Consider the following 16,122-nt stretch of genomic DNA (forward strand, 5'->3'; position numbering starts at 1 on the left):
TTGGAATTCCAATTCTAAAAATGCAATTTTAGGAATTAAATTTCATCAAAATAAGTTGAATTTGTAAATAAATTACAAAAAATTTTATGGATAAAATTTTGCAACTTTTCTTTTTGCATCTCTTTTTTTAACTTATTATTATATGAAAATTATTTTAAAACATAAGAGTAAATAAAATTTTAATTCTAAATTAATTCAAGAATTGAATTTTATATTTAAAGTGATATTGTATCAAAAATAAAAATAAAATTTATTTGCAGACCACAAATTCTTCCTTTCAAAGTCATTCATTTTATAGAAATTTATTATTTGTATATTATAGGAGGGAGTCCAAAAACACGCATAAATGGCAAAAATATCATTTATTTAATTACAAATTTACTTCCTCTTTCATGATCGTCCCCAGCAACCGCTTGTAATCGCCTTCCTATTATTGCACCCCATCTCATCTTTTGTGCGTCGATCGTTGCTGTATCCTCTTTTTTCCGTAAAGGATGCAATAATAGTTAATGAGCGAGAAATAAAGTAGTGAAGTGAAGGCGGTTGTTAGAGGTAATTACGGAAACAAAAAAGAAATGAGACAACCATGAGAAAGGAAAAGGGTAAAATTATCATTTGCACGTGTTTCTGTAACTTGCGATATACATGTAGCATAATTCCATTTTAAATGTAGCAATACTATTTTTTTACATATAAATTACGTCCATAAGTGAATAGTGATAAACTAGATAATTGTTTCAGTAGACACGACTCATTAGTTTTACATGAAAATTATTTTTAAAAAATTATAAATATATTAAAATTTAATTTAGCATTTGCATTGTTTTATTGAATTATATTTAGTAAAATATAAATTTTTATGTATTTTATAAGTTTTCAATTCTCAGCATTTGAAAACAACAAAATAAGTCCAAGTAATTAGTTAATACAAGAGATTATATTTCTAATTCTTTTAATAAACAGATTAAAATAATATTCAATACAAGAAGTATTTTTAATAGAATGATTTGTTTTTAAATATTTTTCAGAAATTTGTAATATGTTATACTCAGTCATCGCCATATGCAATGCATAGACATGTAATTGATCCCTTCATTATCCATCCATTTTCTGTGGCCATGGATTTGATTTTGGTTTGCCCTCTCTCTCTCTATCTATCTTCGCTCTTTTGCTTCGTACCTTTCTTCTCTCTCTACCCTCTTCGTCTTTGTTCATGGCCACGGCAGCCCCAAAGCTCACTTCCGGAATCCTTTCCGTCCCTTCGCCGCCGAATCCCCCGAAACCGCCACTATTGCTGCCGCTGCGCCGCCCGATACTCGCCCCCGGAAACCCTTCGCCCATAGTTTTGTCGACAATTTCTCGCCGGAAAACAGCGTGCAGAGCCGCCGAAGTCCCCGTGGCCGAGGAGTCATCGGCGTCTGGCGATGAGCGGAAGAGCTGGGTGCCTGTTGTGCCGGTGGCGGCGCTGCCCAAGGGAGAGCGGCGCGTGATAATTCAGGAGGGGGAGACGATTCTGCTGTTGTGGTACAAGGACGAGGTGTTTGCAATTGAGAACAGATCACCGGCTGAGGGCGCCTACAGTGAAGGATTGCTCAATGCCAAGCTCACTCAGGTATCATCTCTCTCTCTACTTTCCCTTGTTTAGCTGTTGCTTCTTTCATTCGTTTTTTGCAGAGCTATGCAAAAATAGTATAATTTGGATGGAATTGATATTTGTTCAGAGGCAAATAATTGGATGCTATTGATTATAATTAAATGGACCCTTCATCAACAAATTAAATTAGATCTTGATTCTGATGTGATTTTCTGAGCTCAGAGAATAATTTAAGTTCGATGTTCCATTTCCATTGGTTTTCTGAGTTCAACAAACCAGAGTTTGTTATATTTTGCAAATTTCTAATCCAATCGAAAATTTTCTACTGTCACACAGTTATCTATTTTAGAAAATACTTAGAATGTAAAAATTACAGTCACACAATTACCATATAGGATGCTCGCAGGGAGGACACGAGCAAGAAACCTTTTCCTAGGCACTTCGACCTTCATGCTACTTGTTGGACTACCACTCTAGTGGTTTTAGATAGCATTTTCTTTGTAATGTTGTCTCTAACGGCACTTCTTATTTTGCTTCTTACTATATTATAAATAATTTACTCTATTATTTTCTTATCTAAAAAATTGTATTTATTTCAACCACATTTTTTATTTTATTCTCTATTTGATTCTTTATTTCATTTATTTATTAATAAACTTTAAGTCTAATTTTTTACCTTACCTATAATTTTTGCTACTACAAAAATTTAATATCTATTTTCTAATTTAATAATAAATATTACTATTTGTTTGTTCGCTTCGACTTCCTTCGCCGCTTGTTCATCTCCACTGCTTTGCTGCTTGTTCGTCTCCTCTTTTGCCGATCTGGTTGTCTTTGTCAGGATCGATCCTAGGCATAAGCTGTCTAGATAGTTGCTTGGGCCCCCCTTTTAGATCCAATGCGTAGGGCCTTTCAGATCAATATTTGGGCTTAGATCCACCAATAGAAAAGTCAAAATTAGTAACAGGAAGAAGAAGATTGCTTTCGGGAGAAATGGCAATTAATGCACAGTGCTATGTCTTCTTCTTGTTTTGCTTGTCTCCATGCGTCCCTCTCAACTCTTTTCTTCCTCTTCGTCTTGTTTTGTAGCAAGCACCGATGACTGATTTCCTCTGCAGAAGGATGAGTAAAATAGAAAGCAATATGATTATATATATATATACTGGTGCACTGAATATATTTATATATCTCTTGAACTTTTTCCTTGTGTTTTTCTATTAATTTGTTTTGTAAATTTTAATTCAAATATCAAATTTAATCAATTTCTATTATTCCTCGCTCAATTACATTTAAATTTGATATTATATTAATTTTTATATTTAAATTGATTTATATATATTGGTATACTAGATATTTACATATTTCTTAAAGTTGAAGTTGATGAAATCTTACATTCGATCAACAATGTTACAAGAAAAGTTTAATGGATTGGTGATGGTGTCTATTGAAAAACATATATCAAAACAAATTGATTGTAATAGTTTAATTGTTGATTTTTCATCTAAAATGCTAAAAAAATAAATTTAAAATAAAATATTATGAATTTTAAACTATTATTGTGGTAACTTTGAATGTTTTTATATAGTAAAATCTTTTTATTTGTATTTGTTACATATAATTATATTTTTAAATGTAAAGAGCCCCATATAAAATTTCGCTTAGGACCCCTAAAGTCTCATGGCCGGCCCTGGTCTTCGTCATTTGTTTGCCTCTGCCTAAAAAGGTTCGTCTCCTGGCATTCGTCACGTCTGTCCATCTCCTCCTTCGTCGCATCTGTTCCTCTTCTTTGACTATGGGATCTCCTTATTCGTCATGTTCGATTGCTGACAATAATTAGTTGTGTCTGTGAAAAGATGTCGAGGGATGGCAATCACTATTAGGGTTGGCATGGTTTGATTTCGATTTTTGTCAAAACTATAATCAAACCAAACTTAAACTATTAAAATCAAAATCAAACCATTACCCATTGATTTTAAAAATTAAAAATCATAATCTAATCATTCAGTTTTAGTTTTAAACATGATTTTTTTAGTTTGATCCATAATCTCCCTCGCAGGTTTTATTTTTTTAAATATTTAATTAGTTATTTTTATTAATAATTATTTGATTGATAAAAATAAAATAATTTAAAATTAAGTTTTATTTTTATTTGTTAATTACTTTATAAATGTTAAATATTTTATGTATTTATAATGCATTAGTTAAAATATTTGTAAAAAAATGCATTAGTCATTATATATATTATGTGTATATATAATATATTAAATAAATAAATATATATTATATATGTATATTCGGTTCGGTTACCCACACATTCGATTCGGTTTCGGTTCGATTTTTGGAATCATAACCAAACTATACTCATTGAAATAGTGTTCGATTTTTTCCTAAATCAAATCATTACCCTAATCAAACGGTTTTTAACTGCATTTACTGATTCGATTTCAATTCAATTCTTCACGATTTTAATTGCAATTGCCATCCTTAATCGCTATATTTGACAAGAGGAAAAAGCTTCGCTATTTGGATGGCGAGCTAACCTCTCAATAGTGAGCTATGTTGGAGCAGCTTCTTCCCTCTCCCCTCACTAAAATTTTAGCTTGGTGAGAAAATGATACCTGCATTAAGTTATCTCCAACCACATTCTCTATTTTATTTTTTATTATATTATAAACAATTCACTACATATTTTTTTTTATCTTGAAAACTATGCTTACTCTAACCACATTCTTTATTCTATTTTCTATTTGATTTTTTATTTTATTTATTTATTAATAAACTTTAATTCTAATTTTTTTTACCTTACATATCATTTTCACTACTGTAAAAATGTAATATTTATTTTCTAATTTAATAATAAATATTAATGTATTAAATTTTAATATTATTTAATATATTTTTAAAATTAATTTACTAATATTTTTTAAATAAAGAGCAACAAAGAGAAGAAACAAAAAGCAATAGTAGAAAATGGAAAATACTCCGCCGTGACCGACCAGAAAAGACCAACCACCACGGCACCATCGACTGAAATTGGAAAAAAAAATTGCAGAAACAAAGTAATACCTCGACGAGGACGTTGTCATCAGCGTGGGTTTCGCCATGACTGACCTCTATTGTGTATGTTCGTCTCCTCCTTTGCCACAACTCTGCATCTTCTCCGACTGTAAGCCTTTTCTTTTTCGTCATGTCCGACCGCCTTCAATAGCTATCTCCAAAGTCGACAACAAATCGACTGCAATGTGCTTTGTCCTCTTTGTCTTCTCCAATGGAGCTTCGTGCTTCAACGGTGATGGTTGCAACTGTGATGACGATAGCAACAGCGATGCCTCCGACGGTGACTGTTGTAGGAAGGCTGTTGAGAACCCAAGAGAAAACCTTAGGGTTTTTCTTTGTATTTCAAACACTGGTGAAAGAAGAACAAAACTAGAAGCACGAAAAATAAACACAGCACAATAAACAGAAACGAAAAACAGAAACCAAGACACGAGAGATTTACCGTGGTTTACCTCAAATTGAGGCTACATCCATGTTGAGCTCGAGAGAGAAGAGCTCACTGCACTATGAGATGAAAGCCCAGATTACACCCACATAAGTCCTCACAAAACCCTTGATACAAAAACTGCACTATGAGATGAAAGCCCAGATTACACCCACATAAGTCCTCACAAAACCCTTGATACAAAAAATGGTTCGAGAAAACAAAAAATGCCAAATAATCACTTAATACAGATTAGAGGCAACCCTATCGAACCATATAAAATGAAATCAAGCTATACAGGATTTACAGGGAATGAAGAACAGAGAAACCAAACCAAAACCCCAGCCTCGAAGACGAAGGCTCTTGCCTTTTCTGCTTCTTTCTCTTTCACGATTTCTTTTTGTCAATCTCGTCTCAAAGTTCCTGTATCTCCTCACATCCCGAGGGGCGGGATTAAAAGCAATGACGAAGGCCCGGATGAATGATCATAAAGTGAGGATGAAAGGTTGGGATTCAGTCGTGCAAGCACGATTGATTATGCCCAACAGAAAATGGCAGACGAGCAGGAGATGATCGGGCAAAGGAAAGGGCGAGATCAGGCGCCAGTTGAAGGCAGTCGATGGTTGCCACGTGCAGCCACCTAGCAGCTGCCAAATGGCAGCGTGCGGTTGCTGAACGTGGCCTTCCAACCAGCTAAGTGCAACGACACCGTTTGGAGCTTCACAGCTAACAATCTCCACCTTGAAGCACCAAACAGGAAGTGTCATCCGAACTTCATGACAAAAGGGCAGCATGCTACAATCCTCTTCTTCATAGCTCTGGTTGATAAGATCAACCAATACCCACATGCAACAAGTCCAAGCAATGCTTGAATTTTGTTGCATTTAGCAACTTTGCACCCATGTCTGCTGGGTTATTTTTCTGTAGGCACTTTTAGTATAGAAATAGTGCCATTTAAAACCAAATCTCTAACATAATGATACCTAACATCCACATGCTTAGTGCGTTCATGGTAGACTGGATTTCTGGTCAACTGAATCGCACTTTGACTGTCTGAATACACCTCAGCCTTTCCTTGAAGCAGGTGAATTTCCCGAAGTATACCTTGAAGCCAAACAGCCTCCTTTACTGCATCAGTCACGGCTACATACTCTGCCTCAGTGGAAGATAGAGCAACCAGAGACTGCAGCTGTGACTTCCAACTAATGCAATTTCCACCTAAGATGAAATATAGAACAGTAGTGGACTTTCGGGTGTCTTTATCCCCTGCAAAGTTAGAATCTACATACCCAACAAGATCAAGAGAATTAAATCTTTTCTTGTAAATTAATCCAACATCAACAGATCCATGTATATATCTTAATAAATATTTAAGAGCATCCCAATGAGGTTTACCTAGGTTGGACATGAATTTGCTAAGGGATGATATAGCATAGGCTAGATCAGGCCTTGTACTAATCATAACATACATGATAGTTCCAATTGCATTAGCATATGGAACCTTTTCCATTTTAATGATTTCAAAGTTGGACGAAGGGCATTGAGATTTAGTTAAGACAAAATGTCCAGCTAATGGAACACTTACTGGCTTGCAATTATGCATGCCAAACCTTTTTACAGCTTTCATTAAATAGTCATTTTGATAAACCTTTAAGCTGGAATTTCCTCTATCCCTTTCTATTGTCATTCCTAAAATTTTCTTAGCTGACCCTAAGTCTTTCATGTCAAAACTTGTGTTAAGCATTTGTTTTAATTCATTTATCTTAGACTTAGACTTACTGATTAATAGAATGTCATCTACATACAACAGTAGATAAATGGGGATATTTGAGAGAATAAAATAGAAACAGTTATCATATTGACTCCTTACAAAACCAATCCCTAAGACAAAACTATCAAATTTTTTATACCACTACCTAGGGGATTGTTTTAACCCATAAAGAGATTTTTTCAGTAAACACACATGCTCAGGTTTATTTGAGTCAATATATCCAGCTGGTTGAGTCATGTAAATTTTCTCTTCTAAGTCTCCATGCAAAAAAGCTGTCTTAACATCTAATTGTTCTAATTCAAGGTCAAATTGAACAACTATTGATAGCATCATGCGAATGGTTTTAAATTTGACTACAGGGGAGAAAATTTCAATATAATCTATACCTTCCCTCTGAGTAAACCCCTTTGCCACTAATCTTGCTTTATACCTAATTGGATCAGTAGGAGAAATACCTTCTTTTAACTTATACAACTATTTGCACTGAATTAACTTCTGTTTCTGAGGTCTTGGCACCAACTCCCATGTGCCATTAATTTTAAGTGAAGACATTTTCTCATCCATGGCCTGCTGCCACTTTACATTTTCCTTGGAGCTGACAGCCTCCTTATACGTGGAAGGCTCACTGCTCCTTAATTCCAGGCCTGCCACAAGGGCACAAAACACTAAGTCTGAATAGGCATACCTTGCAGGGGGTCTTGAAACCCTCATGCTCCTATCTCGGGCTAGATGGTAATCACTGAGATTTGGGGTTGAGCTGTGATGCTCCACCTCAATCTCATGTTCCTCTTCTTGTTCCTCTTGATCATCATCATGATCAGAGGTTTGATTTGGGGTTGTAACATCTTCTAGGTTGGATTCTGTTGGAGCAATTGGAAGAGGATCTTCAGCCTGCTCCACCTCAATCTGAGACCCTCCTAGAATGATAAAATCATCTGGACTTCTATTAATGTTGGTTTCTTCAGAGGGAACTGTTTTGCAAGGGAAAGTTGTTTCATTAAAGATGACATCTCTGCTAATAATGATTTTAATCCCACCAGATTGTCTTTCCCATAATCTAAAACCTTTGGTTCCTTCTTGATAACTAACAAACACACACCTAATGGACCTAGGATCTAATTTACCTTCTGATTTGTGAGCATATGCTTCACAACCAAACACCTTAAGGTAATCAAGATTTAATTTCCTACCGGTCCATTTTTCTTCAGGGCATTTTAGATTTAGGGCAGTGGAAGGACTTCTATTCACCAAATAGGCTGCAGTAGACAAGGCCTCCCCCCAAAAAGATTTTGGCATATTAGAGGTGAATAAGAGGCATCTAACATTTTCAAGAAGAGTTCGGTTCATCCTCTCAGCTACCCCATTTTGTTGGGGTATATACCTCACAGTCCTATGTCTAAGTATTCCTTGGGTATTGCAGAATTCATCAAACTCTTTGTTACAAAATTCCAGACCATTGTCTGTCCTTAAGGTTTTAATCTTTCTATCTATTTGATTTTCAATTATGTTCTTCCAAGTTTTAAACTTCTCTAGAATCTGGTCTTTAGATTTTAGAAGAAAAACCCAAACCTTCCTAGTGAAATCATCAATAATAGAAAGAAAATACCTGTTACCACCGTGAGTAGGGACCTGAGAAGGCCCCCATAAATCTGCATGTATATATTCTAGGCATACCTTTGCCAGGTGGGTTCCCTTATGGAAACCCAGCCTGTGTTGCTTGCCTAGAACACATGGCTCACAAAAATCGAGGGATCCCACTGGCACTGAACCAAGGTAGCCTTGGTTAGACAGTGCCTTAAGACCTTTTAGGCTCATATGGCCAAGTCTCAGGTGCCATAATTCTGTCTTATCAAATTTGACTATGCATGCAGAACTAATATTATCAGAAGAGAAATAACAACCATTCAAAGCATACAATCCATTTTTCTTAGCACCAGTTAGAATTAGATCATCTCCTTTAAACACATACATTGATCCATTTTCTGCTTTATAAGAGAAACCTAGTTTATCTAATGTGCCAAGAGATATTAAATTTCTTTTTAGGCCAGGAACATATCTTACATTAGTTAAGGTTCTGGTTTTGTTATTATGCAATTTGAGAGATATGCTTCCTATACCTTTAACCCTACATGATTGGTTATTACCCATAAACACTGTTCCAGATTCATTTTTATCAAAATTATGAAACCAATCAATGTTAGGACACATATGGAAAGAACATCCTGAATCCATGATCCATTCATTATCAATAGAAGCATTTGAAACAGTAAGAACCCCAGCTAAATAGTTTGAATTACTAGGATTAGCATTTACATTTCCCCCTTGCTTTTGTTTCTTAATGTAGTCATAACAGTATTTCTTAATGTGTCCCTCTTTCCCACAATGATAGCATTTCCACTTTTGTTTACCCTTTTTATCTTTCTTCGTACCCTTTTGCCCTAACCCACTAGCATGATCATTATTACCAGTAGAATGCTTTTTCTCATTCTTCCCCTTTACAAAGAGATTGTTACCAGATTTCTTTGATGTCCCTAGTTCCAATTCTGTAGCCTTAATGCCTGAAATAACAAGGTCTAGACTAGGTACTATGCCAGTATATCTTAATGCATGTTTAACAACATCATAATCATCAGACAATAAATTTAATAGAATCATTGCTTCACTAGAGTCTCCTAATGCTTGATCAGTACCTCTAAGTAATAATGCAAGCTTAGTAAATTCGTCTATGTTCTCATCCATTGTCTTTGATGCATTCATTTTAAAATTAAATAGCATGCCTTTCAGATATACTAAATTAGGTGCAGTAATGACAGAAAATAAAGCATCTAGTTTATTCCAAAGTTCTAAGGGAGTGGACATACCATCTACCTTGCGAATCACACTGTCACCCAGGTGGAGGAAGATCAGATTGAAGGCTTCTTCTTTGATTTCATCTGTCCTCGCAAGTTGGTCTGCTGACCATTTGCGATCATCTGTCTCAAGTGCTATAAGCACTTTATGATGAGAGAGTAATACTCTCATCTTTTTCTTCCAGCTTCCATAATCTCCTTTTCCATCAAATATACCGATTTCAAATCGGGTAGAATTCATCTTCGCCTTGCACGAAGGCAACTTAGGTGGCTCTAGACTCAGAAAAGAATCAACATAGCACACACCCGCTGAAATAGACTCTCTCAGAGAAACCCTAGATCACCCGCAAGATGAGTAAACCCCAGAAATGAAAACCTAACAGATTGAAGTTACAAAAACCCTAAGAGCCGAACTTAACAAGGCTCTGATACCACTGTTGAGAACCCAAGAGAAAACCTTAGGGTTTTTCTTTGTATTTCAAACACTAATGAAAGAAGAACAAAACTAGAAGCACGAAAAATAAACACAGCACAATAAACAGAAACGAAAAACAGAAACAGAGACACGAGAGATTTACCGTGGTTCACCTCAAATCGAGGCTACATCCACGTTAAGCTCGAGAGAGAAGAGCTCACAGCACTATGAGATGAAAGCCCATATTACACCCACATAAGTCCTCACAAAACCCTTGATACAAACAATGGTTCGAGAAAACAAAAAATGCCAAATAATCACTTAATACAGATTAGAGGCAACCCTATCGAACCATATAAAATGAAATCAAGCTATACAGGATTTACAGGGAATGAAGAACAAAGAAACCAAACCAGAACCCCAGCCTCGAAGACGAAGGCTCTTGCCTTTTCTGCTTCTTTCTCTTTCACGATTTCTTTTTGTCAATCTCGTCTCAAAGTTCCTGTATCTCCTCACATCCCGAGGGGCGGGATTAAAAGCAATGACGAAGGGCCCGGATGAACGATCATAAAGTGAGGATGAAAGGCTGGGATTCAGTCGTGCAAGCACGATTGATTATTCCCAACAGAAAATGGCAAACGAGCAGGAGATGATCGGGCAAAGGAAAGGGCGAGATCAGGCGCTAGCTGAAGGCAGCCGATGGTTGCCACGTGCAGCTATCCAGCAGCTGCCAAATGGTAGCGTGCGGTTGCTGCACGTGGCCTTCCAACTAGCTAAGTGCAACAACACCGTTTGGAGCTTCATAGCCAACAAAGGGATGTCGAGGGCTGCGGTGGACGACGAGATCACCAAAAAAGGCGAGGGATTTGGCCTTCGCTGTTTGGATGGCAAGCAATTTTGAGGATGGTGAGCTGCGTTGGAGCAGCTTCGATTGTCCCTCTCGCTAAAATTTTAGCTTAGCAAGGGGAATTTGGCTTGCATTGGAGACAGCCCAATAATGTATACTGATATTATTACCCATCCCTAACATAGCGTTCATCTTTTTGAACCCTGTCAATATTAAATGATTACTCTTTTTATTTTTTTTTTTGGTTAAAGAAAATATTTTTCATTAATTACTTAATTCTCATTTTCGGAGAAGTGTTTGCTTGCCAACTTCTCTTGATCAGAAAACGCTGAATTACTATATATTTTCTCTGCAGGATGGTTGTATTGTATGCCCAACAACTGATAGCACATTTGATCTTCAGACTGGTGCCATCAAGGAATGGTATCCTAAGAATCCTGTGCTGAGAGTCCTCACACCTGCTTTGAGAAACCTATTTGTTTATCCAGTGAAGATTGACGAAGAGAATATTTACATCAGCATGGGAGGTGTGAGTTCTGACGCATCTGCAGAAATCATCTTTAGTGGAAAGGCTCAACCTGGTGTAACTGCATCTGATGTCAATGTTGATGAGGTAAAAAATGAGTTTACACTTAAATTACTCTAGCATGTCATCCAAAAATAATTTAGAGGGGTGTGAATGTTACTTGATACTCTCCATAAAATGTTAATTTTGGGTAAATGTAGTAGTCCATGAAGCTTTCCTCCCCTGCATGTCTGCCGCGGAACCATGCATATCAAGTCCCCTGTTTTAATCTGTTTGCAGGTGAAAATGGTGGTTGATGAGGATGTAGGGGGCTTTGGATTCACGGGGAAGAATGAAGTGATAAATGGTAAGGCAGCTGTAATAGGCTTCCTGCTGCTGTTAGATTTTGAGCTCTTGACTGGTAAAGGGCTCCTCAAAGGAACAGGTTTCTTAGACTTCATTTATTCTATATCAAATGCTCTCAAGTAGATAACTCCAATTTCTTCAGCGTCAAATGATAACAATTTGTAAAAGCAGACAAATGACATGTTTGTTCAGTTAGACAACATTTCTTGTTCTTTTTTTGTCTTGTATTTTTCTTCTGCAGTCTTACTGTTATTTTGGTTAACTATGTTGGTATCAGAAATCGGATTATGTTGATCTTTGTCTACATTATACTAGTGTATATATCTTTTATGCTGCACAAGCTTTTGTAGCAGAAGTAACAGGGTACGGCCATTAAAAGTTGAGACTATGTAAATGCATTAAGCAATATCAGTGTACTTGAAATTTTCCTTTTAATGCTATTCTTGCTCTTTGAAAATGTCAAAAATGATGCTATAACTAGCCAAAATACTTGATGATTGTAACCTAGTACTTCTCTTAACGTTTGCAAAGGTAAAGATACACATTTTTTCTGTTGTTTTGGTAACATTCGGTGCAATTCATGCTCTCCTTTCTGCTTTCTGCAAGTGCATAATATCTCTGTTTCTCGTTTAATAGTTAAAATTGCACTCGTTTGCCAGCTAGATCCCTCTGTTAATTCCACTCATGGTCTCACGATTTGGGGTCTTAAAATTTGCTTCAACTTGCAGTTTTTCTATATATGCTGGGTCTGGTTGCCTTACTCTAATGTTTTTTATGCTCTGTTATCTCATGAAATGCAGGAGCCAGGAGTTTGGCTTTCTAATATCAGCCCCCTGGTAAATCCTAACATGCTTGTCTTGTGAAAATGCTAATTATTATGATACTTTGTGTGCGGGGATATGACTGGTAAGGGTTATGGTGTAGTAGATAAATTAACTTGGGTGTTGGTGAATGGCAGTGATCATATAAAATATCACTAATAATAAATAACTTTGTTTACCTGGACCAATGGCAATTGGCAATGCCACCTGGTTCCGATCCGCACTCGGTGTTTCGATTCCTTGGTCCGTTGAAACCTGCGATAAATAAATAACACAAAAACAGAGAACTACCCTAAAATGGACTCCAGAATAATGTCCAGTACTTAAAAAGGAAAAAAATTAATGCAGAGTAATTAACAAAGAATCTACGAAAAATATTCGTGAGAGTAATTTAGTTAATAGATTATTGGGTTAGGGCTTATGTAAATGATGGTTTAATGTCCATACATATATAGGAGCTTGTAATTTCCAACTCTTCAGATGATCCTAACTTGATAAATGTTGGTTCTCTCATATTATCGTATTTATGAGTTTGGGTAGGACTATTTTTTGTCCCTCGTGGAATTTGGACTATTCATTCAAGAGTCATATCTAAGGATAGAAGAAGGTTGAACTGAGCTGAACGGAGTGAGTTGGCATGGCATAATAAAAGGTCAGAAGGAAGGCCGGCGGGGGGGGGGGGGGGCAAGGCAAACGTGTTTAACATCCCTAAAAAGTCTAAAATGAGAACTCATCTATGAAGGGTTGATTCTACAAGGGGAAACAAATACATTCGTTAGAGAGAGGCGGTGGGGCTCGAAGAATGAAGACTTCAACAGCCCGCCTCTCCCCTTTCAAATCAATAATGTGGAGCTGCCTTGAGTCACCTCTGAGCCGGCGGGGAGTGTGTGGTTGTGGTGGATGCACACGTGCTTTTCAAGACTTGAGAAATGACCCCAAAGTGAACTATCAGAATCATTTGACAATTGTTTGCTTTTGTTTTTTTTTTTTTTTCCTATATTTTGTTGGCTTACAGCAGTTGGGGTGATATATATATATATATATATTTTATATTATGTCCAATAGTGACGGTGTCTGTCTTTAAGTATTATAATAATTTTATTATAATAAAATAGCTGATATTATTATTGCTTGTCGTCTCAACGTGTTCGTTGACAAACAAATTCCTTTTTTTCTTTAAATGTTATGAGGGCGATGACTTGATCAGCAGTCCCAAGTCACGTTGGCCACCAGCTGATTAACAGTTGGCTCCCTACCGACATCAATGTTGTTTTCAGACAAAGGATTTCCTTAATAATTTTCTTGAATTTGCTTCACGAAACTGGTGATAATGATGAGAAGAATGCGTTGATCACAAGGGAGACAAACAATCAGGCGGTGAGAATGGCGTAGAAGGATCATGTTGCTAATGAGAAGGAAGCATCGGTGACGAGGGAGGCAAATGGTGAGAGAGATGGATCGCAAAGGCAACAGTGGCGACCAGAGCCAGCCCAACAGAGTTGGGAGTTTTAGGCAAAAAGATTTGTCGAGGCCTTCAAGTATTAATTTCTTTTATAAAAAATTAAATAATACACTTTTTTACATAAATATTTTATTATTTTATTAAATAAAAAAATTAAAATTCAATCAACTACAAAATATAATAATCTCTTAATAATAATAAATTTTCAACTAAAATATAATATTTCAAAGATAAGAAAAAAAAAGCCAAACAACTTATAACAATAAACAAAGAAAAACAAAATTATTTTTTCTTGAAACTTTAAAAAGATAAGTGCGAGCAAAAAATTATACATTCATGATTATTTTATAGAAATAAATAAAACAAAACATTAAACTAATAATATTAAAAAGATAAAATTTATCAATAATGAGCAACTTTTTATTCTATAAATATGTGGGTTTTATGGGATATTGGGATTTGGGAACACAAAAGCAATGGTTAAAAATTAAAAAATGGTCGAGGGAAGTTAAAAAAAAATTATAATGTTTTATATTTAATTTTTTAATAAAATATTAATTATTAAAAAATAAAAAATATACATAAATATTATAAATTTTTAAAATTTGGGGCCTCGTAATTTTGGAGGCCTAATGCCATGGCATACATGGCTTAAGGGTTGGGCCGGCCTTAGTGGCGACATCGATAGCTCTACCTTGACATGAAATTCAAATATAAAATTATGCATCGGTGACGAGAGAAGCAAATGGTGAGAGAAATGGATCGTAAAGGCAAGAGTAACGACATCGATAGTTCTACCTTAACATGAAATTCAAATATATAATTATTTAAAAAAATTTCTTCCAACAAAATCACGGAGAGTTAATCTAACATATATTTGTTGATCTTAATAATTTCACATTTATCAATATAAATCTCTTTTGATAACTCCACCTTCATCTAAATTCATCCATCCAAAATTACATGATCTTAACCTGCAATATTGAAAATCAAAATATTCTTATCCAATAATGAAATATCATACTTTAAGATCGCCAATACAAAAATCAAATAACCCCAAATAATACCAAACGATCAATAAACAAAATTCTAATAGAAAACAACCCAAAATATCGGATCTAGGCAAAAATAGATCTGAATCTGGGTTGGCAGATTGGCTTGTCAGATATAGCCTAATGGGTAAACCCTGGGTTAACCAAATCTGAAGCAAGTCTAGACCTGGTGGTTCGGATCTAACTAGATCTGGATAAGGATCTGGGTGTGCTAAAACAATGGTCTTCTACAATGGAGAAACCCAATCGACAATGGCAGTTGTGTTGATGGATGACAAGTAGTAAGAAAGGATGATGGTCAACGGTAAAGAAGTAAGGTAACAAAGGCTAGTTGACAATCGATGGTGGAAAAAATAGCAGATCGAGAACAAGAAGCTCGACAATGATCGACAATGTTCTAATCGACGAAGGGGCGAACGGTGAAAGACAAACGACCGACAAGGTGGAGGAAGATGACTGCATCTGAAGCGACGGTGAGGGTAAGGGTGGTCAACGGTGAAGGCAGGGTTGTTGGCAATGGAGGACGAGGTAGACGTGCGGCAGCCAGGGCCGGCCTTGGGCTAGGGCCACCAGGGCTACAGCCCAGGGCCCATAATTGAAAGGGGCCCAAATTCCTTTATAAATTTATGAATATATATGTATATTAAAAAAAAAAAAAAAAAGCAGCAGAAATTGCTCTGCCAATGCCGCCCTCTCACGCAACCTAAAAGTTGAAACTCTGCCCAATGCTCATTTTTCCTCCCTCCTTCTTCTTCTTCTTCTTCTTCTTCATTTTGCTGGTTATTTCTCCTTCACTGTTCTTCATTTTGCTGGTTATTTCTCCTTCACTGCTGACACACACTCGGTTAAGTTGCTGCTTCATTTTAGTGAGTATTTTCATCTATATATATATTCTGTTCTTTATATATATTAGAAAAGCAATATGGTAGCAAGTTGATAAATGCATAAAAGAGGAAGCA

At 36.0% G+C, this 16,122-nt stretch overlaps 1 protein-coding gene across 1 annotated transcript; it reads left to right on the top strand.

Annotated features, from left to right (window-relative positions):
• Positions 1-1,117: 1,117 nt before the first annotated feature.
• Positions 1,118-12,132, top strand: LOC127800683 (uncharacterized). The gene is made up of 3 exons (XM_052335439.1): positions 1,118-1,612; positions 11,313-11,570; positions 11,763-12,132. Exons 1-3 carry the CDS (start codon positions 1,214-1,216, stop codon positions 11,949-11,951), a joined length of 846 nt encoding a protein of 281 aa, XP_052191399.1. The 5' UTR covers positions 1,118-1,213; the 3' UTR covers positions 11,952-12,132.
• The last annotated feature ends 3,990 nt before the right edge of the window (positions 12,133-16,122 follow it).

The sequence above is a fragment of the Diospyros lotus genome, chromosome 4 (genome assembly GCF_014633365.1).
Source record: "Diospyros lotus cultivar Yz01 chromosome 4, ASM1463336v1, whole genome shotgun sequence".
NCBI lineage: Eukaryota > Viridiplantae > Streptophyta > Magnoliopsida > Ericales > Ebenaceae > Diospyros > Diospyros lotus.

Coding starts and splice junctions, on each gene's coding strand:
- LOC127800683 (XM_052335439.1), top strand. CDS start 1,214: ATGGCCACGGCAGCCCCAAAGCTCACTTCCGGAATCCTTTCCGTCCCT. Junction 1,613..11,312: donor TCAATGCCAAGCTCACTCAG/GTATCATCTCTC, acceptor TTTTCTCTGCAG/GATGGTTGTATTGTATGCCC. Junction 11,571..11,762: donor CTGATGTCAATGTTGATGAG/GTAAAAAATGAG, acceptor ATCTGTTTGCAG/GTGAAAATGGTGGTTGATGA.